Below are 26,626 nucleotides of genomic sequence, written 5' to 3' on the forward strand. Positions count from 1 at the left end.
TTTTTTTTGCTGTCCCCCGAGTTTCGTTGTAAAGGAGTTATCATTTGTCGACATAACCACAATGACGCCCACAGAATTTTTAAAATAAAAAAATGCCACGCTTCAGAAGTTGATATTTTTTTCGCTGCCTGAATTTGGCAAGTGTACTGAGGGTATTAGGAGAAGCTTTAACATTCCAGGGAACGGAGGTGAGGGGCACTGCAGGCACAGTGGATAATTACTGGGAGAGAGTCAGCGATTTATCCAGATCCCCCCCCCCCCCCCCCATACGCAGCCATCGCAATGCACAATTCTATACTACTTTTTTGGCAAGCAGCAGGACCATTTCATGCAACCGCCTCTTGACTTTTGTCATATTTTTCGTTGCACTTTGTGATTATATGTATGAAGCTCCTTGAATTGGAGCTTTCTGCAAGCAAAATGCGAGTATTGAACGAATTGTAATTTCAAATTAAAAAACAATATCTTGAACAAAAACTGTACTAGAGCGCATAAAAATATGCTATTAAAAATGAGCTTCGAAATATATGACAACATTATGGTAAGCGTAACACATCTTTCATTTTGCTGGCTACAAACGCTGACAACACCCTAGTCTCTCCTAGCACAAAAGCGTGCTTGAGATTATGTGTACACATATGCAGGTCGGCACTGGGAAATGCTTCCTTCATGTCCACGTAAAATTGTTTGGGGCACCACATGTCGCTGGACCCGTAGTAGAAAGTCAAACGCGGCAGGTATGTCCGTATCGCTTCATTATTGCGTTCCTGTACCTGTAACATTGCAAATTTTAATAATGAGGTACAGGAAGTGATAGAAAGCCAAGTCAGCTTATGTATGCAAGTGCTTACATTGCAATGCTCACCTGATCTATCTCTTGAAAAGCCATGAAGAAGACCAAGTTGAAGACAGCAGGAGCAAGAAAAACTAATGTCGCCTGTTCAGCACAAGTTCTGTGTTTGTTTGGGAGGTCACAAAAATAATACTTTACAAAGAGGGCTTTCAGCAGTGCCGGAATCACCATGAGCAAGTGCGCTGCCATCCATAGTCCAACCTTCAACAGTGTGGGACGACCAAACAATGACTGGGCATTCGGTGTCTTGGAAAGTCGCTCGAACACAGGGAACAGCAGAAATGAATGTACAATCTGCAGAAAGAACTCTTCACATTGTGCCAGTGTGTCAACTGGTGTCAACAATGTCAACTGCGCCCACAACTACATCGTCTTGGCTCAGAAACCCTATGTTTCTGGAAGACAGGGGGGGGGGGGGGGAACGCCCCCCCCCCCCGTGACTGTGCCTATGTCCCCCCCTCCCCCCAGAACGCGAGGGTCTAGATATACTACCAGATCTTGTACTCTAGATACAAAAATGTAAAGCAAGCCCATTCCTCGCCTTTATATATACTCACACGCATTTGTGGTCTTTTCTCCATAATCTGAAGTATCATATATGCTCCTATGGAATGTCCAGCTAAAAGTATGGGTCGGGTCACAGGTATGTTTTCGTCGAGGAAGCTGAGCTTGTGCTGTATCTGGCCGTCTAGCCCATAGAGCTCTGGATTTGCTGTAGAACGAAAGGAGACCAGCGCATATCGTGTGATACGAAGTCAAATGGCATGGGCATGATATTAATACCTGAAAAATCGGGAAAAGATAATGTACAGGGCAGTTCATTGTGGCCTGCGTGTGATATTCCGCACACATGGACAGCCCCGCCAAATGCCTGGTAAATTTCCTTGAGAAATTCTTCATAGTAGTCAATAATGCCCGGGTTTCCTAGAAATCAACAGAAATTACAAACGCTGCAGTACGGTCCCTCAGTTAAGAAGACTTACCTGGAATAAGGATAAGGATTGGAGATATGCAGTCTGTGTCGAGTCTGGAAGTTCCAACCATAAGAAGCTTTGTTGGCACGCGATTCACAGTTTGGTAACTGTATGCAACGGAGACGGTTTCTTCAAGAGCCGGCTCCGTCATTTGGGTACTACTGGTACTACAATCAAAGGTTGAAGTTGTTTGGTTACATGGCGGCAATATGCCAACTCTGAAATTAACACAGCTCAGAACTGTGGTTGGTACATACCGTTACGGTACGGCACGACCGTCAGCATGGAGAAATGACAAATGAGAGGGCAATAATGAGAATGATAAAACACGCGAGACATGAAACCGATGAATGGATGGACTGCGACCGGCGTTCCTCCTTTTCTCTTTGGACGCGTGAACGCAGTGAGCGCCACCTAGGCGCGCAAGCAATGGGTGGTTTTGTTTTCGTTCTTGAAGTCGATCTTCTTGACTTTACACCGGTAGACAACAATTAATGACGAGCGATTTATTTTTTCCTTAAAACCAACCAACCAATGACGAGCGACGACACAGTGGTTGGTCTATGGACTAACTTTGCCCACCAGAGGCAGCCGTGCGCCGAAAGCCGAAATCCCCCACACCATAGGAGGAGAGTTTTCAATCTGCCGGAGGGGTCCAGTGCACAACCCCCTTCCCCACCATTGGCGGATCCAAGGAGGGGGGGGGGGGGGGCGGTTGGGCGATCGCCCCCCAAAACGTGTTTATACATTGAATTTCCCTCCCCACTCCCCCACTACGCGCTCAGACAAAGAAACCGCCCCACCCAAACCGAGGGTCTAGATCCGCCGCTGTTCCCCCCCCCCCCCTTTTTTCGTGCACAGAGGTCGGGCAGGCTGTCGGGAATTCCATGTTGCGACATTGTGAGGCAAATTTTTACAGGATTTTCATGATCACTCGCATGAAACACGCGATTCTTAGAAACTTTCGAAACTATCCCTCGAAACTTTCATCTTGAGTGTCAGCTGGGTAGACTTCCCGAAGCGGGCCTGCCCCCACCCGGGGAGTTCCTGGGGGGCAAGTGTGCTAGCCACTACGCTACACTGGCGCCGGCAACCTGAAAAGGGGCTTCATTCAACGAAGAGGGCACACAGACTCTCTTCACATTCGTCAATCAAGTACAGCTGCACTAATGGAGTGGTAGACGCAATATAAACCTTTATTTTGCGCTCAATCTGTTGACGCATGTGTGTCCATTTAATCACAAGTAACTTATTAATGTATGACAGCAAATAAAATCTAGCAAATTATAGACCAACATAGACATAGCTGTGCATCATATTATGTGTGTCACATTCTTGAGTGCTAGTCCACCTAGGAAATCTTATGTTATCTACACAATGATCAAGTATGGCACATCACTCCTGCCATTCAAACTGATAGAGTGGGTGCAGGCAGCACACTAAAAAGGAATTGAAATCATACAAAATTTACAACTGTAGACTATTGAGAGCTTTATAAAATGGAAGGAAGTGTCACACCTTGTGGCTCATTCTGCATGGAAGTGGAAAGGGCACCGCCGTATCTTGTGTTGTCGTCGGTCCTGCTGCACTCCATTGACAGCTGATATTCCCGAGGGACACTGTTACGGCCTGGTGTCACAGACTGATAGAGCGGGGGAGCTAGCACTAGACTTTACCTTCATATTTCGCCACCGAGCGCCGCCACAAGTGGCAGAGGAGGTTATCTGCGTGCTCCCTTTCATAAAGCTCACAATAGCACTACACACACTAAGGGGTGTTCCCCAGGACTATACTTCCGCAGCTGTACCTTTGTGGCAACAACCATGAAACGAGCAGCAATCCTGGAGAACATTATGTAAGAAAAGAGATCAACACAGCTTTCCCCCCTCAGGATTCACAACGGCTGACATACCATTCTGAGGGGGGGGACCACACTTTGAAAAACTGACCATTCATTTTCTTGTCTTTCGTGCTCTAAACTGCTTGCTTCATGTCTACCACCAATGTTTCTTTATTGCTACAATTCACATTATCTTTTACTGTCAGTTTGTTCCTTACACGGCAAGAGTTGCAAATCACAAGAGCCCTTTACAGACAAGTCTTGCAGGGCACGTGAACTCTGACGGGAAAGCAGCTTTGAGAATGGAAACCTTTAAGTAGTCTGTAATAGAGTGGCCTTCTACCAAAGAAGGAAACAATCTGCACATATGTGTATATATCTGATATGACACTCCTGATAGGAAAATAGAAAGATAAAAAAGGAGAAAAAGAACTGCAACATGGTATGGGCAAGATGGGCAACAGGCACATGGTCTGCAGCATCAGTTTACGATCTGTGCTTCGGGGCTTCAAAATCAGCTACCCTGTAGCCCTCTGCAATACCCGTAGCCCAAACTCAAGCTGAAGGAAATGAGCCTTCCGAAGCACAACAATGAAAAATTGCAAAGGAGGCTTTTGAGATTGTGAAGCGTGCAACTAGTGTTACTCTGATGAACTGGTGTCCTCTTTTCTTGTCCTTGCTTGGCGGGGACCTGTGCAAAGGGGTGGGTGACGTGAGCAAAAGATGTGTCGCACCTTCGAGGTACTGTACTCACCTATGTAACTTAGCAGTACTGGTAGAAAGATTAATCCGTGCGCAGCTCCTATAAGAACTATGGACAGGTACATCCGGAAGTAGAAGATGGTGAACAGCTGTGACTTGGAGAATGCTAGGACTACTACACCACCGAACTTCGTCAGCGTTATGCCTGACAGAACCTGGGGTGAGGCATACTCATTTTCAATTCTGGGACTGGATTTTGTTTTTGTTTTTTTCCCACTTCCAGCACTCGAAAAAGTGACAATGTTTGTGCTGCAACACACTGCAACACATTCATGAAGCATCAGTTGCTGTTTAACTGTGCATAATAATTGCAAGTCATGTAAAAAAGAAAAAGAAAAACCCATTGTTCACTTATATCTATTTCTGCATATTTTAAGAACACGCAAAAAATTTCAAACAAAAATTAACACTTTGAAAGCAATGACACAATTGCAAAGTTTATGCTAAACTTTATATTCACACTTGGTTGCTAATCAGTATTTCAACTGCTGCAACACCACTTCAAATATAGTAAGGGCAATCTAAGGCATATTACAAATGAGGCTATGAAGCCACGACCTTTAGCATCTGGATTTCGTGGCCTCAAATTTGTACCCTGTACCCAACTTTCAAAAAAGTGGGCTCACCAAATTAAAAGGTTTTACTGTATGTGAAGAACAGATGACAGGGAATGGGATGCACCTAGTTGTCAAGGGAAATTTAAGAGGCCATGACAGAATATGAAAGAAAGCCTCAGTAAAATCTTGGAAACACGCAAAAGTGACAGAATAACCGTTTATTCCTACTTATTGTTGCCAGGTTAGCCTGTGTACACTTTTGAGATTGTGGTTCATATTTTTCTTTTTTCTTTAATTAAGAGGAGAGGGATAGGAATTCAGTCACAAAAAATATGTTCCCACATCCCTTGCGTATCTTCTACAACTCCTGTGTTACTCTACAATGTAATTATAAGAATGGCAAACTAGCTTGTCTACGATAGGACATATACCACAGATGCCTCTCCTTGTTCACAACCAAAATATCTATACATAATTTGAGCAAACAGAATAGACTTACAGAGCTACCCATCTTTGATAAGGCTTCACGGGAGCGCAGCACTTTGGTTGGCTGGGCACTGATGAGATACGCTCGTGTCACATGTGAGCAAAATTCGACTGAAATTCCAGTTGCCTGAAGGGAACGAAAGAGGCAAATTTACAGAATTGTAACAATGCAATGTAGACCAAATACTGTAGTGAACCTGAATGGAGTATCTGAACTATTTACTATTTTAATGTTCACAATCTGTAATTGGTTGACTAAGCAATCAGACCTCCCAACAAATTTTTTTGCAAAAGCAAAAATAAAAATAAAAAGTAAAATAATAATAAAAAATATACATATAATTGAAAAATAAGACTATTACAAATCAGGAAGCAAACAATGATGAAAAAAGATGAAAGTCACTGAAAAGGTTAGCCAACTGTACGACTCGAACCCACATCATCTGGATTTACCATCTATGTTTGTTCCGGCCTCAGAACATCAGTTTTCTCAAGGAAGCAAATCCTGTTAATGAAAACACATAGTCCGATTTTTCTCTTCAGGAGGTAAGGAAGATTTGATTGGCTTCGAAATCAGTGACGAAACCAAAATAACAAGAAAATGAGCGCGCTGTCCCAACCTGCCTTTGGTCACGCCTCAGTGCTTATCATCGTCTATTAATCTATTGCAGAATGATAGAGTCAAGTCTTGTCCTTGTTCAGAAAGATAAAAATGTGCCAGCGACCGTGCTGGAACGACTGAAAGCATTTCAATTCAGGATAAGTCCTTTCCTAGCATGTGTCCATCGCTAGGTTCCCCCCATCATTATTTCGGATGGGGCTTGTTGTAGTGGTCGTAGTGGCACTGGTGAGAGAGGAACATGCTTCAAACATCAAGCAACACTGGACGAGACATTTGAGACGAGACACTTAAATGTGTTTTAAAGGATCTGTCTTCATTTACAGTGTGCCCTTGAGCATTCTCTATGATGGATATACAGTTGAACCTCTCAATAACGAACGTTGATTTAACGAAATCCTCTGTTTAATGAAAAATTACCGTTGCACGAGCGTGTCCCCATAGACTCCAATGTATTTTTGAGCTCGATTTAATAAAATACGTTCGTTTGGTCCCTCTATTTAATAAAATCCCTGGGCTCTTCTGCGCGTGTCTTTCCCCTTCACCACGAAGAAAAAGAGGAGAAACTTCCTCTCCGTTCCCTCTCCGTTCTCTCTCCGTTGTCCTTACGCGAGTTTTCATTGATTACTTCGGTTGTCACGTGCTGGAGGCACGAACGTGCCGACATGTGCGTCGCCTCCGCCGGTAATCGGTGCGCAGACGCTGTTTCAAAACCGGCGCGAGGGTCTCTTCGCACCCATTTTCGGACAAGAAAACATGCATTGCTGACATTTTTTGCTGACATCTCACGAAGTCTAATCTGCTTGTGTTGATGACGACGATAGTACGTTGCGGTTTTGTGCCTTTTCATTACTTGTCTTTGTGCGCTCTGCTAATGCTGACGGTGGTAAAATGGGCATGATGCCGCTGCCGTTCAAGGTTCCATTGGCGCAGACGTCTACGTGACATGTACCCATTTCTCGTTCTTTTCGGCGGTGTACTATTGTTCTTTCTGGACATCAAGAGTGCGAGTGAACGAACCAAGAAACTTCGATACGCGAGCGTGTTGGAGAAAGCAGTCGAGGTTCATCCGGAGTTACGAAGGTTATGAACACTCAGAGAGACATTGTGCACAAATTACGCGTTACCTAGCATTATGTTATGAATAAAGCTTGATATTTTGTGCCCTTCTTACCTTAGTACCTGTTTCATGACAAATGACGCTTTGCGGAACGCGTGGCTCTGGTAGTGTGGCAGCCATGTTTGTTTAACTTGGCGTGTTCCGTTTAACGAATATCTCGATTTAACGAAACAAAGAGTCAGCATTTACAAATTCGAACCGAACCGGAACTGAAACCTGAACTGGACCGTAATTACAGTAAACCCCCGTCAACTCGAACTCGCTTATCTCAAAATATCGGATATCTCGAATTTGTTTTGGCGTCCTGATCCTTGTCCCAATGCTTCCTATGTATTTGGGCCCTCTTAAGTCCAAGCTCTTTTTTTTTCCCCAGTACGGATATCTCGAAATTCCATCACCGGTAGGTCACCGTACCTACGGTTGATAACGTGCATTCCTCGGTCCCCCAGGCTATGACTGTTTCATACCAGTGATTTATCCAGAACCCCCTGCACCCTCAACACCCTGCATGCTGCACTCTGCACGCCCGCATTATTAGGACAGGTTACACGAATGGATATTATGTGTTTGGTATTTCACTGTACATGCGGTACCCACCGTACTGTGGTTGTATATTGGCCAGCCCAGATGTACGAAGGGGTGCTTACCATGACCAAGTTGACGAGGGAAACTGCATTCAGTGAGATGTTCCAGAAGTACATGATGCCCATGAGATCCACCAGGATCATAATAATGGTAGCGCAGACCACAAATGCAGCATGTAGGTTCAAGTCCAAGAGGAGCAGAGTGATGGTGAAAACGCCACAGACAGAGATGAGGAGGTGAACTGCAGACTGGTGCACCATGTCCAGGTATTGCTCGTAGAACACATGGAACACGCTGCGAGCAAAATTACAGAGAATGCGTACAGTGGCTTCCTCACTGAAGCTTACACAGTGCAATCCCGTTAATTTGAAATCTCTTAATTCGAATTTGCAGATAATTTGAACTGACGCTCAGGTCCCGCCAAGGACGTGCATATTTCCATGGGGGAAAAGCACCCGGTAATTCGCCCCAGACGCACCCAGCTACGCAACATCCCGGAAACGTCCGGCTGCGTGGTCCCCTTTGCTCGTGGTCGCAAAGCAAGCAAGCAAGCCTCGCTTTTTAAGGGGATCAAGACCCTTCCTTTTTTTCAACAAAGCCACCAAAAAAGGCGTGGGTGATGGTCGATATTTCTTCGAAAATAGGTTGTCCATATTTGCTTACACGGGGCTTGCGATAGGTTTGGTTCAACATCGCAAACAATGTTGATAGTCGCGGCTTAAGAAGCGAATGCAAGCACAGATAACATATTTCTTGCCTTGGGGTTTTTTAATGCTTGCCTGTAATTTTAAATATTTTGGAATATGAATGAGCTGCTTATATTTCAGGCACCGTGAATCGTGAAGGGTAAGTGTGAATGTGCAGCAGGGCCTAGCGAGCCATGACACATCTCCATGGCAGCTAGTGTGTGCTGCCAGCGCATCAGGCCCTCAATCAGATCAACTCCTCCTCAAACAAATCCTCTGTCCCCTTAGAGTTTGAATTAATGGGACTGCACACTGTGCTTCCTTGCTATGGCTTAGTTCAAAGTTGAGGTATGCAAGACAACCAATTTACATTCATTTTGCTTATCAGCAGAGACCAGTTGTATCACCATTTGCAGACATATCCAAAGTGATGCCCACAGAATTGTCACATCTCAAAAGGGGGGAATTTAGCAAAGGTGCACTGTTGTTATGGTGCATGAAAGTAGAAATTGCAATAAGCACTTTCACAAGTACAAAGAGTTCTTAGCATAAAATGTAGGTCTGCTAGATTGGATTTAATAAAGAGAAAGAGAGAGAGAGAGAGAGAGAGAAAAAAAGAGTGAACTATGTCTTTTGTCTTCTTTTTGTGCAATCGAACAAGCAATAGAAGCAGAAAGCACTCAAGAGGAGGAGAGGAGAGGGTGTACGCCCTTTACTAACCTGTATGGAAACACGGTTGCATTGCTAGAAGGGAACGACAACCTAATCGTACGTGTAATGTTGTCTGCGACAAACCGAGCCATTCGTAGTGCCTCCGTGAAATTTTGAGAATTCTTCAGGCTGCCGTGGTAGGTCATAAACTGGGTTGCTGCATAAAAATCAACATCGGCTTAGCACAACAAATAGGGCGTGCACGGAGAAGCCCATAAGGACACCAGTGAGGATACCGTACCTCCTACAGTCCCAGTGATGTTGTTGTATAGTTGCACAGCATTAGCATACGCTGCATGGCCTCTGAAATCAGAAGGGCTCTTAATGTCATTCGTTGACGGATCCACACCTGTTCATATGTAGAGCCCAAAGTTTTACGGTTTAACCCAATTCTTCCCCGAATTTGCAACACGAATTGAAGGTTGCCTCTTTAGGGTGAAACCCAGATTTTTACCCGGCGAATTGCCCTTACTGAGACATCTGTAAGAATGCACACTAAGTTGTTTGGTAGCAAATGCAGTTATTTAACAGTTTGTACCAAAACGGAACAGTTAGTTTAAACAACTGAGCCCAATTTCTCCCAGAATGCAGCATACTGGAAGCTTTGCCACCCGAATTCACACGAATTTAGAGCGCATGTTTATTTACCAGATTTTTACCCCGCGAATTTAGGAAAAAAAATATTTCCCGAAAACGTCAGGCTCTATTCATATGTCAAGTTGTACACACCCTTTGGGACAGACAGCACTGGGAACGTCAGCCAGGAAATTAGAAAGGAATTTGTGAAAAGTCTCTCCCGTGGGTCTGTCATTGTGCACAGTTTCATTTGCCAGGCACGCAACACAGTGCTCCGAACCTGCGCAGGAACGGAAAGTGTCAGGGCTCTGCTCGAGAAGATGGCATCGGTATCTCACCTTTGGAGGATGGTGGACAAAATTCTCCAGTAGTTGCGTTCATCTTGCAACAAGTGTCTGTTCTGGCCCAAGTGAAGTAGTCATCAAGCCAAGATAATGCTGGCTGGGATATGGTTGTTCTGAAACCATTAAAAAGATGATGATGATGATGATAATTGCGGACGTTGCCTAAGAGTAACGCTGCCACACTTACATCTGCTCGTAGATGACTGCCTGTTCTACCTGGGCTGTGAGGGAATATGAGTTGCTGCCGGGAGCTCCACAGATTAAATTCTGTTCACTGTAACTCGAGTAGTTGTAACCAGGTTTCACCACAAAGTAGAGCGGGGGTCCAACATCCAACAGAGACTTTTCAGCTCTAAAGTAATCCTGAAGATAGGAGTCCTGACGAAGGAAATGGAGCAGTATCAGTAAATTTCTGTAGTCGATGCACCCTCGTTAACATGTGTTCCCTCAACATACCAAAGGCATGGAAATTTCTTGTTCGAGGCCCACTTCAATTTTGCTCAGCACAGCTCCAGACAAGCAGAGCCACCCAACAAATAAGAGCATCTGCAATTTGAGTATCACATGACATATTAAGTTATGCCACACAATCAATTGATGTAACAAGGCTAACTTACGACAGCAAGACGAACAGGCCGCTTCATCAGCGCAGGAGCATAGTGATTTTCAAACAGGGAGTAGAGAAGACCCGAAGATGTTTCTTCGAGCTTGCCAGATTTAGTCTTAACCCAGCAGCAAACATCTAACCTGCCAGCCTGAAAACACAACGAGCGCCAATTAATTCCGATATGGGTTAGTAAACAGATGAAGGCAGATGCGAGATTCATTACCTCTTGACGCTTAGCATCAAGTGTGAGCAGAGCAACAAAGCACGTGATCTGGAGCAAGAAGTCAATCAACAGTGCCACCCCAGCATAGAGAGCAAAGGTCCTCACTGCTGGCATAGTAGTCAACCCACCTGCACAAAGACACTGTGTTTATACTGGGTACACCGGAACTACAATGGTTACATTGGCACTTGGCCAGGGACCTGACTATAATTTTCTTCTCAAATGGTGTTCAAGCAAGAATGTGCATGATATACAAAGTTATACAAATATACAATGTGATACACAAATGACACACGAACAACCCCCTTCTCCTTAGTTCAGCCACACTTACCCAACAGAAAGCAAGTGGCCTCTGATATGCTAGCCAAGAGCACAGAAGGGCCAAACTTCCCCACAACTCTGGCCACTCTATCTTCAATGGTTTCATCCTCAGTTACAGGTTCTCTCTGCACAGTAGGAAGCATTTTGTAATGGCTAAGGAATGAAACAATTTCTCTTCTACCTGATATCCCTGAACCAGAATGAAGATGTTGTCTACACCAACAGCCAGGACAAGGAATGGAATCACTTCGATGATGATGAGTGTGGCAGGTGAACCGAAATAGCTGAAGATGCCGAGTGAGGCAACCACCGATGCAAGCACTATCACCACCCCACCAAGACCAAGGGTGATCCTGGAGCTTACCTGCAGAGAACGCAATACATAAAATTAATTCATGCCGGACATCGAACTTACGTGTAGGTCTATTGTCGCTCACACTCGCGGAAATTGTCAAAATTTTCTAGAGATTCCAACCTGTAGGACTGTGGTGTCTTCCAATTTGTTCACTTTTCTGCCAAGACATTGAATTCATTACCGTTTAATATCAGAAATGTACCCATGCTTACTTGCTTCGAAAGTGCCTTACTTAATTGTATCAGTTCGAAATAGTGATCACAAGTCATAATTTTTGTGCATACATGTTGAAAATTATACATACTTATGCATTTCTCTATTGTTTGTTTTCTGTTGCCTTTTTCAAAAGTTGAGTCGCCCATTTTTGTACACAATTCGAGGTCCCACCACTAGTTTTTAAACTACGGGACCTCATCCTGTATATTATCTGCCTATTGGAGACTTCTTGGAAACAAACAAACAAATTTACATAGAGAAGAGTTATGTCATATACGTGTAGGGAATGAAAGAACTGATTAACACAGCGACACGTTATCCTGAGTGGGTGAGTACATTACCCCAAGGTTTTGCTCCTCTTGGCAGTTCAAGGCATAAGTGGCTTATGCACTATCCACTGATGACACAAGTTATACAAGAACACAGACTTGGGTTAGTTCATGCACTTTTCACTTTCACGATGGAGCCATTTAACCTCTCTCTTGCATCAAATAACACAACTTTGGTAAAATAAAATACGTATCACCATGTTAGATTCCCCATGCAGCTCTCAGGTAGACCTGAGTACATCCTAGTACTATTTGGATAGTAATGTATCCTACCAAGCAAATGATTCCCACAAATTTCGTTAAATGAATAGGAACGAACACTTTGCGTCACCTTACTACAGTCGCCAACCTTTAATTTGGACCCTAATAATTCAGACCTTCCGGACAGAAAGTTTGGCTTCATCAAAGTCCCCATAGAGCCAATGCATTTTCCCTTCCAATAAGTCGGACCATTTTGGGGAGTCAGTGCTCCATAATTTGCACAGATTTTCGCCCAACCACACCAATCTTTTTGCGCAAACCTGCGCTTCGAACTCCAAAATCGTAAGATCGATACCGACGCTCCTGGCGCGTGAGCATGAGATGTGAAAGTGATAAAGTATCGGCATCTGCATCCAGTGACGATGATGGAACCACTACAAACATTATGTGTGCGGACTACAACGATCGTTCATTGTCGGATGCTCTCGGGAACGTAGAGCAGATTGCCTCAGCGAAGATGAGTGCCAAGAGAGGAGGGTATTCTGCACTAACTCTAGAGAAGAAAGTAAAGGTTATCCACATAGTTCAGAGTGTAGAGAAGCACCAGAGGGACACCTTGTTGACCGGTGCACTGAACCTTGGTGCGAATTCACGGATGAGATCGTCGCCCAGGTTCTCAACCTGTACACAGACAGATCGGATGACGACAGCGGCAGTGGCGTGGACATCGCGGATTCTCCCTCAACCCCGGCCATTGAAACGCACTGAACTGTGTATTTCGACACTGCGACCTTAGCAGAAATGCGACAAGACATTATTTCTCGTGTGCTTGCTGCTAAACAGGTGCACATTGATAGTTTTTTTTTCCCAGTGTGCATGTTTTTTGTTTGTTTTTTTCAACCCAGTTTGAATGTATCTAATAAAGGCAATTATTTGAAGCGGATTTTCGACATTGGCTACTAATCCGGACTGCTCGATAATTCGGACAAATTTTGTGGCTCCTACGAGTCCGAATTAATGGTCGGCGGTTTAATAGTTACCCTATATCCTCCGTAAGAGCAAAGTAATGATACTCACAAAGATAGATTTCCAGGAGTGAAACTGTCCTAAGGCCAGAGACACGTAAAGGAACATGATCATGTAGCTTGCCAAGACCGTGTACACATCCGACCGACTTTCACGATCGAGCTCATCTTTAATGGAGTTCTGGAATAGGGAAATATTACAAGTGCCTTATATGTGCAACGTGCAGCTGTATTGAGAGACGGAAAAGACACACACCTCGGAAAGGAAAGAAATAGAAACATTCGGATGTGAATAGTTCTTCAAAGTGTCAATGAATCTGCAAAGCAAAAGCAAAGCATCAGCATCTCAAAAAGGTGGGAAAATATTTAGAAGCGAAGCCAGATCACATACTTCCTTTCCCAGGCAATAGCAGGGCCGAGAAGACTCGGGTCAACGTGATTGTTGGCCAGGATGGTGATGACCAAAGCAGTTGCATCCTTGTAGCTGTCATTGCTGAACCCTCCCAGGGCTACGTACGGATAGTTGGGCCCACCGTAGCTTCCCAAGCACGGTATTTTATTGAAATGGCCATCACTTGGGGACAGTTCATCGCTGTGGGCATCAAACAGCTGGTGAATCAGATGAGCGTGACCGCAACTCTTAAGGAGCTGGCATGCGCCAGAGGTCAGCACATACATGTCAGCAGCAAACTGAGTGCGTGTAATGAGTTTATGGGTGCGTTAAGTAGCAGCTCTACCCAACGCGCTCTGTGTACTCTATCCCTCGCACTCCGGTGGCTCTACTAAACTGTCTTTCAGAGCCAACAGCCAGGCGTCTTTTCAAGCGTCTCATTGTTTTTTTTCCAGCCTCCCCTGCCTCCATACGTCACAGAGCCAGAGCAGCACTTACGTGCTCTGACCTGCAAGCTGGATCATGAGGGTTCATCAAGAGCGCCATTGTAAGGAGCATCTTCCCTGTGCACTGGAGCTGCCCTATGTGTGGAGCGTCTCTGCAACATGCAGATAATCCTTTCCAATGTTAATTGCAAGAAAAATGTTTGCTTATATGGTGGTGAAAGGTAGGCCCCATCGCAATGAACAAAAAACAAAAGAAACAAACAGTAAACCCTCCAAGACTAGGGACGACGAGGACAGACACATACGGTTGACGTCTCAAACTCAGCTAAAGTTTAATACAAAAGTGAACACATTTAATGAGAACAATGAGTAATTAGCTGAGGCGCTGGACAACACAAATGGACGTGGACGACACACTAAACATGGACGACACAAATACGTAAGCCTCCAAGGAGCATTTCTAGTCCCCAGCTGGCTTGCTATTGTGCAATTCTTCAAGAAAAGCTACTGCAAGTGTAATAACAACAGAGTTCAAAAAGTAATAATATAAGTTTTTTTTTTTTCATAAACAGGAGTATGGATTCCTACAGCTGCCTAAACAGAACGTGGTAACAAGTACCTTAGAGATGAGTTTCACGACTTCATGTTAACAGAACTACAACGTCATAGAAGCATTACAATGCAGGATAGCTGGTATAACAATGTTGATGGTGTAATTTCCTTGATCTTGAGATGATCCCCATGATGTGAAGCAGATGATGTGAAGCAGACAGGAGAAAAAATGGCAATGTTTGTGCGAGATAGGCCATTGAAAATGTATGGGGCAAAATTTTCCTAGATTTTTAATTTTCTTTCTACATAGCCACAGCACTTGCACAAAATTCCAATAAAACTTCAGACAAATGGCTATCAGTTTTGCAAAGTTTGGGGTGTGCTACACCCCGCCTTCTATTTTTAAGATGCAATTGAAATGTGTAACGCTTGCTAGATTAACCCCGTAGGGGTCATGATGGAGATAGGTGATTGTTAGAGGTGGAGAAACAAGCTGCTACTTACTGGAAACAGTAGTATATATGGTCCAGGTAAGTGTATCCACTAACATTCAGGTCCAGATAAGAGGCATTGTTGAGAAACCAGTTTAGTGGAGACTGTACCATGCAGACACCATTGCTCAGCGGAGAAAAGCAGATATCTTGGAGGGTGATTGTCCTGCCTTCATAATCTGCCCTCAGGTCGAGCAGGCGCTCCTGAAGATTCGCAACCTATGGCACAAAATGTACGACAATGGTGTTCCATTACCACAATTCACGAGATCGCAGTCGTCCCCGTAACGTCAGCTTCTCCAAATTCTCCAGTTTCAACCATCACAACTTGCCTCATGCAAAAAAGCTCTGTTCAGGACACCTCCAAACGCCACAGTTTCGTTGTTCTCCTTCAAAGTGTAATTAAATGGTTCGCCTCCGGTGTTAGTTATTACAACCTGCTCCACTCTGTAGAATGGCCTACGAGATATAAAGATCACGTCAGAAACGCCAGAAAGTTTCTACGCCAGAAAGTTGATGAAACTTGCCCAAAATAATCGTTGAATTGGTCACGTTCCTGCCTGGCACGGCTTCCGGGGGCAGACCACAGCTCCACGGGGTCGGTGCGTACGGTGAAAAAGAACAAGCCGCAGGAGAGGGCAACAACCACTAATATGGACACTAGGAGGACAGTATAGGGACACCGAGCACACTTGCGACCCCACCAAGTAAAGCCTAGAATGATCCCACGTTGCAGCTGGCCACTTTTTGCTTCCGCGTCGTCCAGGTCCAAAAGAGAGTCATCTGACAGCATAGGATCTTGAATGAAATCAATGATAGTTATCGGTGGATGTTGTACTCCATGAGAGTATTACAAGAATACAAAAAAAACTTGCAGCCAACTTTTCCTTTCCTGGCACGTTGCTGTGCTGTTACATGCAGACACGGACACACCATATATATGATATGCGCCTATTTTTTAATATAATAAAGGAACTATGCCCTCAGAAGAATTCCAGCCCACTACAACCAGGGCTAATCATTATTCACACACACCCACACACAAAAAAAAACTATTATTCTTATTAGACTTTAACGGTGTATGCAAATGTAATGCATCACCAGAAAAACAGCAGCTGTGGGGACACTGTGTCGTCTGTTGTGGCAACCGTAGGTATTGATCACTTCTTTATTTTGTCACATGTGAAAGTTAACGAAAGTGATTTGCTAAGCCATATATATATATTTTTAGATTAGGTGAGTTTACAGGAAGGAGATTTTTTTGCCAAATACGAGTTTTATCGTATACTCGCTCTGCCAATACTATCCATTGGAAACTGCGTAAAGCTTACCGAAGTCCTGTTGAGATTTGCGACGACGCAGCATCAAATAGCGTGCCAATACAGCAATCACAACAATCAAAAAGAAAAGCGCGTAGGTGGCAGACATGACGATGTAGAAGCCATCAATGCCCAGTAAGGTCCACGGAGCTGTTGGCAAGGGGTAGTTCTTCGGTGAACCACACGTGTAGTGGCAAGTAGAACATCCACATGGAAATCCTCCGGCAACTGCAGGCTCCCAACAGTGTGTGTATGGGGCATTCATAGGGATGTACTCATGGCCTTTTCTAACAACGGATGCATCTGTTGAGAGAACCAGAATTTCTTACTGTAACGTGTGTGTACGATTACCAGTGCATCTGAATTTTGTATGTGTGTAAAGCTACACGATTCTCGTGCGACATACTGAGGGCTCCGTAGCTTGTTTGTGTTCGCAGCTCACGCGCCGTTTATACCACGACCTACTAGAATATAACGACCATGTCAGAATCAGCAACCCCCTATGAGGAGCCCGTCCGCACAATCGGCCAGGGGCGTTACTCATCGGCACGCGAGACCTGCATCACGATTGGACGATGAAAATTTGAATTCTGAACGCGCAGAAGCTTACACGTGACTACTGTAGCAGACGACAGCAATAGCTCCTATGGAAACACGTAGAATTACGATACCGTGGAATATCCACCGCTTGTACAAAAATACTAAGGTAAGCTGAAGTACAAAGTATTGAAGAAGTTGAAGCAATAACTGGGACAATGAGTGGCGCCACCGCCAGCTTCCAAGTGCGGCGCTGGGAAGGGATGCCATGACATGGTTATGGTCTAGCAGGTTGTGGTCACGGCGTCCTCTCGTTCTGCGGTGCACTCTTTTCACGAGAAGGATTTCTCGAAGGCGTGCGGAACAAAATCTGGAGGGTAAATATCTGGCTATATTTCGCTTCAATAATTCGGGTGTAATCAGGTTGAACTGAACCCAATTCAACCTGATTCCGGTTGAATCTGGTTGGATCACACGTAAACCTTTGGTTTACTCCGCAGAATACACATGACACGCCAGTAGACACAGAGTATCAATATTTAGTACTTGCATCTAAGAGGCAGCAGGATCATTGTTTTGACAGTTTGTAGCTATCAGCATATTTATGCAGTTACAACACAGTTTCCAAAGTTGTGACGACTTCAGATTCCTCTGGTCCAGCAGTTTTCGAGGAAATACCGGGTTAAACCCTGTTTTTCCAGATTTGAATCGGGAGGTAAATATCGGTATAACCCTACCTGGTATAACCTAACCTGGTATAGCCCTAAAAGGTCAGGCCCTAGATATAAGCCACTGAACACTCGTACATATCAAGCTCTGTCCATTCCATGATAGGCAAGCCTGAGTGATGGGCAAGAACACGTAAACAAACACAAACACGAAGGCTCAAAACCAGCAAGACGTTTAATTGATAACAACGAACTTCATGAACATGTAGACGGTGCGAGGGAAGACAGAGAGGGGAATAGGGAATTGAGGACAAAAAGAGTTGAAGGAGGTCGAAGGAGGTCAAAGGAGGCGCTTGAAGGCCGGATGGATACATACAGACGGCACACTAATACAATTGCCCACACTCTGTATGGCCAACGCTTCTCTCAAAAGACGTTTTCGCCTGTCTGGGTCCCACGCCAGCACCGCCGTCTGGGACCATAGGGGTTGACAATTATTACAGAGTCTTAGATGATCCGACAAATTTGAATCTGGGCTGTTTTTATGCTGGCCCAACCTTTGGTTAACGCATTGAGATGTTTGACCTATGTATACAAAGCCACAAGCTAACGGGATTCTATATACAACATTTTTTGCACAAGGAACAAACTTGATGGTTCTGTGTTCAACATTACAGGCAGACTCTGGTTTCGAAAAAGGCGTTAAATGATCTAACCTGAAGTTGTTCCTAAAGAGGAGACTGACCCCCATCTCATTCGACATAGCCTTCAAATTATGGGAAATCTTGTGGTAGTACGGAACTACTGCAATTTTCTTGTTTTTCCCATTTTCTTCCATTAAGCGTTTCGGGCGAGCTTGAAACTGAGCAAGTAGATTGTGCTGTATTAGCTTAAACTCATATCCTGCTCTTTGCAATTTGGCGGTCTGTAGCTTGAGAGCACTGAACACAAAATGCGAGCAAGATCTGGTTAATGCACTGGTTATCAAGGAATTTATCAAACTATTTTTCACCAACTTAGAATAACAACTCCTTCTTGGCAGAAGGGGTTTATTACTTGATGCACCATATTCCCAGCATAACCCACCTTTGAAGTGTAAGGTCAAATCTAAAACCTTCAACTTCCCGTTGGTAGGATGCTCTTCCGTAAATGTTAATTCGGGGGCCGATTCACGAGCCACACGTTGCAGTTCTACCAAGCAGGAGCAGGAACGAGACATAAATATCAGATCATCAACGTATCTAGCCACCAAAACAGTGTCAGGCAAACACGAATTTACAAAAGCACTTAAATGAGAGTCGAGGCAACCTAAATAGATCTCAGATAAGAACGGTGCAACAGACGAACCTATGAAAACACCATCCTTTTGGGTGTATAAAACGCCATCTATGCAAGTTACATTAGAATCCAAATACAAATTCAGCAATTCCAAAAAATCACTTATTGCAATGCCAGCGTGAGACTGGAAACGTACCAGATTTGTCCTCTGTCCATTCCTATTGGTTGTCTTAAGCATGTGACCTCTCTCGCGCTTCCTCATTTGACGCCTGCCGTGACTTCACAGCCGCACGAGTGTCAGTATTCACAGTGATGGTTTCCTCCGCGTCCCTTTTGCTGTAAAACTTTGAATGCAGGTTCACATCGATGCAGATCGATTTATCTGGAATAACTTGAGGCGATGTGTCCCAACCTCTTTAACGTAAGTAAGGAGAACCTCGACAATGGTGTAGAGTTGATCCTCCCTCGATCCTCCTCTTCCTGCGCTGTTTTCCTCCAGTTCAAGAAGCATGGACGTGATCCAGTTTCCCATTTTCCCGCGGAGTGTTCCGCGACGAATAAAATGAGCTCGCTCAAAAGAACGATAAGCACAGGTGACCTACAGAGCATGCGCAAGGCTCTGTAAGGGATTTTAAAAAATCCTCTCCTCATGCAAAGAGCCCATCGCGGAATGAGAAGACGTATCATGGACTTCCGGCACGTGACCAGTGACGTACAGCGGCACAGCTCAAGCACGCATAAGAGACGCGCGAGCCGAGAAGAAAAAAAAAAAGGCACAGAGCCGTTTTTACGTCACGCGAGAATCGTGTCTGTCGCACGCGACTGCTTTCTCGGACAGTGTTTGGGAATTCGATGGTGCAGTCACAATACACTGGTAACTTTTGGTGGACATCTTCACAAATGAGGCAGAATTTCGTGACATGCTAAATGTCACCCCCATACTCTTAATTAAACTGTATGCACACGAGCGACATCCTTTCGGAAGATTTTGGTGGAAGAAAAAGCGAAAACACTGCTCACAAAGACAAAGTTCTGTCCCGTGTTATGTTGAGGATTCACACCGTGCGGAATATCGGGAGTGGCGTACTGCACACTTAGCAGACGACACAGTCAGCGTCTTTTCCTGTCGTCTGCTACAGAATATCTTGTGAATGTGTCGCAAGACACTCCCCACGGTTAGCAGTGTACGTGAACACCGGACGGTGAGCGTGAGCGCTCAGAAAGCTGCGACATTTTTTTGCGTCTTCCGCTTCTGCTGGGAATGTCGTTCATGTGAATACATGGTAATGGGAACCTCAGTCGTAAAAAAGTCAACTGAACAAAAACAAAAAAGGAGATGGTACTACCTGAGATGAAAAAGTCTATCAGGAATGGAGAGTGAATTGTGTCGTGACTTCCCAACGCCTTAAGTAGTGTGTACGGCGTGCAGTTATCCGCATACTCCCCACATAGGATTCTCAGCACTGGAACGCCACTGAGCTGCACGTCTCTGCAGGACTGAAAACTGTTCGTGGCATATGTGTCCGTAATGTAATATGTGGCATTGGTGACTGGTGGAGAGGAGGAGGAGATGTTTGATGTTACCTAGTAAAGATAAAACATTAAATAAAATCATTAACCCCCTCGTCGCACTCCGACGGTGTTGTGACGTTGAAAAACAACGGCTACTTTTGCTTACATCAAGGAAGTCGCTCTGCTGACGGGAGCAGGTCATGTGGCAGAAGACTCGAGCCATGTTCAAGAAGCACGATGGGCAAGGCTTGAGCAAGGCTCCCAACACGTTCAGATTTGTGACCAGTTCCGCCACTGATGTATCGTCACAGCAGAAGGCATTCTTACCTGCTAATGTGCAAAGAAAGACAATAGTACAAGTTGAAAATATGTAACAGAAACAAATATAATGCGCAGCAGCTAAATAAAATGAACTGTCATACTAAACATGTGAACAACATATTCTGTCTTGTGTTAATTTTGTTTTATGTTCTCAACTGCTTTCATCAGAATGTTAAACATCAAGTAATCCACTTGTTGGCCCTCTCGCCTGTTACTCCATAATGTTGTATTTAAAAGGCGTAAATAGAATATGGACTTCGCTCACTATATATTATAAAGATAAGAAACACCCTTCCATTTTCAAGAATGCAGAGCTTTCCTTCATGTAAACGAATGCTTGTCAACCTAGGAAGCTAAAAAAGTGCACATATTACACCTCGCATAGCTATGCTATATGAACATTGGTGGGTTATCTGAACGTTCATTTTCTAGCCTGGCCACCACATTTACTAGTCTGTCAGCAGTTCGATTCTGAGAAGGTGATTTCTTGCACCTTTGCTAAAGACGTTAGCCACTGAATCCTATAGCAGTTCTAATTCACTTAAACTAAGTCTAAATCAACAGTCTAAATCCCCGCTGAATATTACTAATGCGCTCAATGACTAATTCATTAACAGTATCAGCAGTATTATAAATAAATAAATAAATAAATATCATAAATGCATAGAAAAAAATTATTTTCCCCCATCACTGGAAATCCGAACCTGTAATGTTACAACACAACACCTAAAACTTCTCACATTGGAGGAGTCATGAAAAAAAAAAAAGCCTGCCTCATGAAATGGTTAACTGCATAAACGATTCACAAAACACACCACTAAAAATTAGATAAAACACAGTAGAAAATATGTGAACATTGCTCATTTTATCTTTGCTTACCACTTAACAGATCTGGGCACACATCGCGAAGCATAGCAAGAGATGTGGAATTGACTGGCTTGGGGGGTCCATTGTAGATGCACGGTATTGTCTTCTGAGTTAGCGGATCAGTACCGCACTGTCCTCGCATAACACACCCATCGCAGCTGATGCTCACAAACTGAAAATATCAACACCATTTTCACTAAAGAAACAAGGGACAATACCAACAACAATACCATTTTCACTGCCAACACCAACCAATCAACTTTATCTGTCAAAAGAAGACGATGTTAACTGCAAAGCAAGGACTTGAGTGCCTCGTTAATCGAGTGATATCACTGACTGAGGAATAAAAAGCTGACACGATGGTGATACACGCTCATGTATGCAGGGTCAGACTTCTTCGGGTTAAAACAGATTCCCACCGAATACTCCTCACAGAATCAGTTGTTGAGCAATTTGGGTTACACCAGATTTCTCCCCCAGTTCTAATCATGTTGTATCACGTAGCACTATTAAGTTGTTTGTTTCTTTTACATTCATACATTGCTCTCTGGACTGAAAGAGTTCCAGCAGGACCTCTTACATTACAAGTTTAAAAGTAACCTGGTTTTGCTTTTGATTGTTGTTTAGTTTTTATGGAAATAATTCACACTCAAGAATTTGTGCATTAATTTGCAGTCGATTAACAACATGCTAAATAAATTATGTTTAAGAAGAACTATGTGGGTATATTCTCTTCTGAAACTGAAGCATTATTAAACAAAGGTATCATATTCTGCTCCAAACAATTTTCACTAGAAGTGCGTTTTTTTTTTTTTTTTTTTTTTTGCTTTTTAAACACTTTTTAAGGGAATGATTCGAAAGATTTGTGGAACCCTCCTTGTATTTGGATTCGAAAAATTTTGAATTCGTCCCATCTCTACTATTTAGCTGTAGAAGTATATGTGATGTAAATATCATTTGAGTGCAACTATAAACTATGCCAAGCATATCCAATGTTACAACATGCAGTGGTTATGACTACAATTCGTGATGAATGGATGTTCCAACACACTGCCTTGCTAGACAGAACTGCCAAAAATAACTCCATAGCACCCGAATGTATCAATGGCACCTGATTTCACCTCAAATTACAGATTTAGAAATAGCACCCTATTCTTCCCACCCAAATCTGGAGGAGGTATTCAGCCCTAAAAAGTCAGACGCGACGACAGGGAATACTGAGGACATACAACGCCATGTGCCTCTGTTTACTATTCCAACATGCAAAATGCCAAGGCCGAAGGGCTGATAACAGTCTCTACAAACTTGTGCAAATAGCACCATTAAACGAGTCATAAATGCTTTAATGTTCCCTGTCCAAAATAGGCCAGAGGTTCTAGTTCAATAACTGGGGACAAGCAGCAAAACAAAAATGAGCAATAAACTGGGAGATAATCTCTGGAACATTTACTGCTAGATCCCCAATTCCTGCAATAAAGCAGGGATTAGAAGAAGATAAGGGCACCAAACCCTCAGAATTGGCAAGTCAGAAAGACATGGCAATAACTCGGACCACTCAAAAATCAGGCACTGAATACTCCTCTACAAAGGCACTGGAAGTCCATCACCACTAAGATACACTAAGAACTTCCTGTGTACAGGAAGATTGCATAATAGAGTGACACATGCTAGACACAAATGACTGATAATATATTTCCATTCACAGCATCCAGTTAATTAGGAAATGGCTAGTCTTTTTTTAATAGCATATTTTGTGTCGGAGGGTTAGTTGCGGTGCCACTGAATGTGTTTACGTGAAGTAACCGATTTTCCTCCCTGCTTAAAATAGTGCTACTTGCAGTAAGCATTCATACAGGTGAACATGCAAATTCTGAAAAACCCTTCTCGTAAAAATACTGTGTATGAATGGGGGATGAAACCCCACCAGTCATACTAGCAGGGGGGAGGCCATATTAGCAACTTTTCTGGCTTTTTTGGCCTTTTAGGGAGCCAATTTGGAGGTGGGGGCTTGGGAGAACCCCTGCCAGCACCCCTGTTCTTCGGGTTGGTCTTCATGATGGTACGGAAGTATGACCCAGAAGTACCATGTGCAACATCCATAATTAGCCCAGCAAAGTGATGATCTGCAAATTATCACCATTTTGCTTGCATCCTACACTTATGTTAAACAAGAAGTAATTGTTCCAATACCAAAAACTACCATATTTTTTACATGAATACGTACCTTATCTCTCAATTTAATTATGGATTTTTAAACATATTTTGGGTTAAACTGGTCAATCCAGAATATGACTCACACCAGAAAAAGAACACAAAAAAAAATGTATTTCACAATCCGGCAACTTTTCAACTTCAAGTATCCAGACAGACACTAACAAAATCACTGACAAAACCCATAACGTTCTGGTCGGTACAAACAGCTGGCTCTGGAGTACATTGACTCTACCCATATTAACGTTGCTAGCCAACTGTCATGTTCACAGCGAGTCGTGTTATAGTAATAACAAGTGTGCTCATGCATTCACGCAAGGAAAATGAGCCCCTGATTGTTGTCTGTGAATAACATTAACTAAATCAAATGCAAGCCATGACTACAGGTCTCACACAAGAACGACATGAGCTCATTTCATGCATATACTATTGCTCAAATATAGTTGGTGCACACAGGGAACCCAGGATTTTCATCTTGGGGGTGTGACACACACATCCACTGCTTTTTGTGGCGCTTTTGGCCGTTCTGACTGGTGTGTGCGTGCTTGCGGGGGGGAGGGGATTGAAAGATCTCTTGTTGGGGGGCATTAGGGGGTGTCGCAAAATTCCGTGTGCACACACATATCTATCATTGGCGCGCGTCACTAGTATGAGTAATAAATAGAGGAATGGGAGCTCTCGTCATTGAGTTAACGAGTTCGAGAGTCACGTTATTGAGGAACGTCATGAAAGAGAACAGTGAAACTTGGTGTTGCCTTCGACAATTCAGTGGTATCAATATGCTGCGCACCTACGGCGCGAGGAATGGAGCCCAGGAAAATGCAACATCAGCTATTTCCACACTCCACCAAGGTGACACCTAACACGGTGAATGCCAAAAAGAAAGCATCAACAAACCCTCTCGGAGACACAACTGTCACCCGAGCCCCCGAGCCTTCCAGACTGCTACCAGTGGTGGTGAACGAATGCATATGATGAACTGATAAAAGAGAACACGATCAAATTAAGGTTTTCTCACCAGAAATGGCAGCAGGAGAACCCATCCAAATCGAAAATTATTCATCAGTGATGGCGAAGATAGAACCTGCGTCACGCAGAAAAGTTTGAATGGACACCACAACCGCACACCTCCCGCACAGTCGAAATCACCCGTGAAGTGCATGTCACGTGCGCTCGCGATAAAAGTAAAAGCGAAACACGACTGCCGCGCCACCATTCAATTTGGTTCATGAAACAGGGCAAAGCGCAACACTTCCAGCACACACACACACACAACTTTACGGTGTTATTGTTATTATATAACTCATATTAACTTATTTTGCAATTCTGATGCTAATGCAAGTGCAAACCACATGTAGATAACACACGTGATGATGCACGTGACTGTCTGCCTAGCGGAGAGATGAGGAAGCTCAAATGAATCAGCGTGATTCAGATGTATGGCGTGTGGTTTTCTCTCGCAATATGTTATTCGGGAATACTATCGTGAGCATCAGTTTCAGTTAATTCAATAAAAGCAACCACCGTTATTCGCTTCTTAGATAACGCAGCACGAGAACGGTTTACTTTTGTTACTATTAGGAAGGAATGCGGTTAATTAAGTAACTTTACGATAACTAGGAATTTACGATAACTCCTATAGCCATGTCTTTTATCTACAAAGGTTATGCACGCTTATTAGCGAAACATCCTTTTAAGACTCAAGTCCTGACGACAGGTGAGCCAGAAATACTTCGCCAGAATTGGTTGTCCTTAAACGGGGACACAGCAGGTCTCATGAGCACTTTGAACTCCGTTTCAGGAACTTTAATGGGATCAAGCGACATCGTAAGCCAGACACTTATCGAGAGGAATAAAATTGACGAAGTCGACTTCCTCAGGGCCGGTCGCTTCTTTATCCTAGGATCTGGATATGTGGTACGGGACGGCTACAAAGCCATCAGATACGCCTATGAATAGTATTTTAACTTTTCACCAGGGACCATTAATTCGGTACTGGTATATTTTCTTGGACCGGAGGTTTGGTACCATATCAAAGACCGCGGGTCTCAAGAAGCTTTTCGTGGATCAGGTTAGGTCGAGGGTAATAGTAGTCGCTGTTAACCACATTAAAACTCATTTAGGGTCTATTTGCGCCTGTGTACCTGCCAAGCATACTTGTTGTATTAGGAATCCTCCAAGGTAAAGGACCAGAAGGCATTAAAACCACAATAAAGGAGGTATGTCCTGAGCTTTTTTTTAACATAGCTTCTTAACATTCTTATTTCAATGCAGGATGCTTTTACAATCCTCAAGACTGCTTACATGGTAAGCTAGACAGGGGTCCTCATTCCTGCAAATTTGACAACTTACTCCATTCACAGATCTGGCCAGCTGCACAACTGGTGAACTTCTACATAATACCTCTACACCTGAGGTATGTCCTCCAATAAAGTGAACACCACTAATGCACCCACTTTTGCAGGCTGCTGTACTCCAACAGTGTAGCAGTTATATGGAACACCTACTTATCATGGAAAGCAAACAGACTAGAAACTAAAGGACACGTGAACCCAAAAGAAATGATATATGTAGAATAGATAGGGACTATTAATAAACTATTTTTCAGCACACAAGTCTATAAATCACCCACTTCACCTACAA

At 43.7% G+C, this 26,626-nt stretch overlaps 3 protein-coding genes across 6 annotated transcripts; 1 reads left to right on the plus strand and 2 right to left on the minus strand.

Moving 5' to 3' along the window:
- Positions 1 to 287: 287 nt before the first annotated feature.
- LOC135393883 (lipid droplet-associated hydrolase-like) lies at positions 288 to 2,252 on the minus strand. Of its 4 annotated transcripts, none has more exons than XM_064624213.1 (6): positions 2,085 to 2,252; positions 1,837 to 1,994; positions 1,637 to 1,777; positions 1,411 to 1,565; positions 866 to 1,054; positions 288 to 773 (listed from the first exon to the last, which is right to left on the minus strand). In XM_064624213.1, exons 2-6 carry the CDS (start codon positions 1,976 to 1,978, stop codon positions 537 to 539), a joined length of 864 nt encoding a protein of 287 aa, XP_064480283.1. In that variant the 5' UTR covers positions 1,979 to 1,994; positions 2,085 to 2,252; the 3' UTR covers positions 288 to 536. The 4 variants fall into 4 exon arrangements, with proteins under 4 accessions (XP_064480283.1, XP_064480282.1, XP_064480281.1 ...); XM_064624212.1 differs by having other exon boundaries at positions 866 to 1,147; positions 1,837 to 1,934; positions 2,085 to 2,246; XM_064624211.1 differs by having other exon boundaries at positions 866 to 1,147; positions 1,837 to 1,985; positions 2,085 to 2,246.
- A 750-nt stretch (positions 2,253 to 3,002) lies between these two features.
- On the minus strand, positions 3,003 to 25,160 carry LOC135393882 (NPC intracellular cholesterol transporter 1-like). Its single transcript, XM_064624209.1, has 25 exons — positions 25,002 to 25,160; positions 21,785 to 21,944; positions 20,751 to 20,914; positions 20,419 to 20,656; positions 16,602 to 16,892; positions 15,798 to 16,068; positions 15,603 to 15,729; positions 15,284 to 15,489; positions 13,782 to 13,982; positions 13,647 to 13,707; positions 13,443 to 13,571; positions 11,446 to 11,628; positions 11,275 to 11,389; positions 10,944 to 11,071; positions 10,731 to 10,868; positions 10,570 to 10,659; positions 10,301 to 10,491; positions 10,108 to 10,226; positions 9,923 to 10,049; positions 9,435 to 9,496; positions 9,203 to 9,350; positions 7,859 to 8,090; positions 5,486 to 5,599; positions 4,422 to 4,584; positions 3,003 to 4,358 (listed from the first exon to the last, which is right to left on the minus strand). Exons 1-25 carry the CDS (start codon positions 25,143 to 25,145, stop codon positions 4,309 to 4,311), a joined length of 3,852 nt encoding a protein of 1,283 aa, XP_064480279.1. The 5' UTR covers positions 25,146 to 25,160; the 3' UTR covers positions 3,003 to 4,308.
- A 229-nt stretch (positions 25,161 to 25,389) lies between these two features.
- Positions 25,390 to 26,590, plus strand: LOC135393885 (protein Mpv17-like). Its single transcript, XM_064624215.1, has 8 exons — positions 25,390 to 25,468; positions 25,647 to 25,700; positions 25,785 to 25,900; positions 25,962 to 26,054; positions 26,107 to 26,202; positions 26,258 to 26,290; positions 26,347 to 26,399; positions 26,448 to 26,590. The coding sequence occupies exons 1-8, from the start codon at positions 25,423 to 25,425 to the stop codon at positions 26,560 to 26,562; spliced, it is 606 nt and encodes a 201-aa protein (XP_064480285.1). The 5' UTR covers positions 25,390 to 25,422; the 3' UTR covers positions 26,563 to 26,590.
- Positions 26,591 to 26,626: the final 36 nt, after the last annotated feature.

This window comes from Ornithodoros turicata, chromosome 5 (assembly GCF_037126465.1).
Source record: "Ornithodoros turicata isolate Travis chromosome 5, ASM3712646v1, whole genome shotgun sequence".
Classification (NCBI taxonomy): Eukaryota; Metazoa; Arthropoda; class Arachnida; order Ixodida; family Argasidae; genus Ornithodoros; species Ornithodoros turicata.

What these genes read in the sequence shown, in the direction of transcription:
- LOC135393885 (XM_064624215.1), top strand. Translation starts at nt 25,423, where the DNA reads ATGGCGTGTGGTTTTCTCTCGCAATATGTTATTCGGGAATACTATC. An exon ending in AGAAGCTTTTCGTGGATCAG is followed by an intron (nt 26,055 to 26,106) that starts GTTAGGTCGAGG and finishes AAACTCATTTAG; the next exon opens with GGTCTATTTGCGCCTGTGTA. An exon ending in ATAATACCTCTACACCTGAG is followed by an intron (nt 26,400 to 26,447) that starts GTATGTCCTCCA and finishes CCACTTTTGCAG; the next exon opens with GCTGCTGTACTCCAACAGTG.
- LOC135393883 (XM_064624211.1), bottom strand. Translation starts at nt 1,978, where the DNA reads ATGACGGAGCCGGCTCTTGAAGAAACCGTCTCCGTTGCATACAGTTAC. An exon ending in AATCCTTATCCTTATTCCAG is followed by an intron (nt 1,778 to 1,836) that starts GTAAGTCTTCTT and finishes GTTGATTTCTAG; the next exon opens with GAAACCCGGGCATTATTGAC. An exon ending in CTTTTCAAGAGATAGATCAG is followed by an intron (nt 774 to 865) that starts GTGAGCATTGCA and finishes GCAATGTTACAG; the next exon opens with GTACAGGAACGCAATAATGA.
- LOC135393882 (XM_064624209.1), bottom strand. Translation starts at nt 25,145, where the DNA reads ATGCACTTCACGGGTGATTTCGACTGTGCGGGAGGTGTGCGGTTGTGG. An exon ending in AGCAGAGCGACTTCCTTGAT is followed by an intron (nt 20,657 to 20,750) that starts GTAAGCAAAAGT and finishes TATCTTTACTAG; the next exon opens with GTAACATCAAACATCTCCTC. An exon ending in GATAGACTTTTTCATCTCAG is followed by an intron (nt 16,893 to 20,418) that starts GTAGTACCATCT and finishes TTCTCTCAACAG; the next exon opens with ATGCATCCGTTGTTAGAAAA.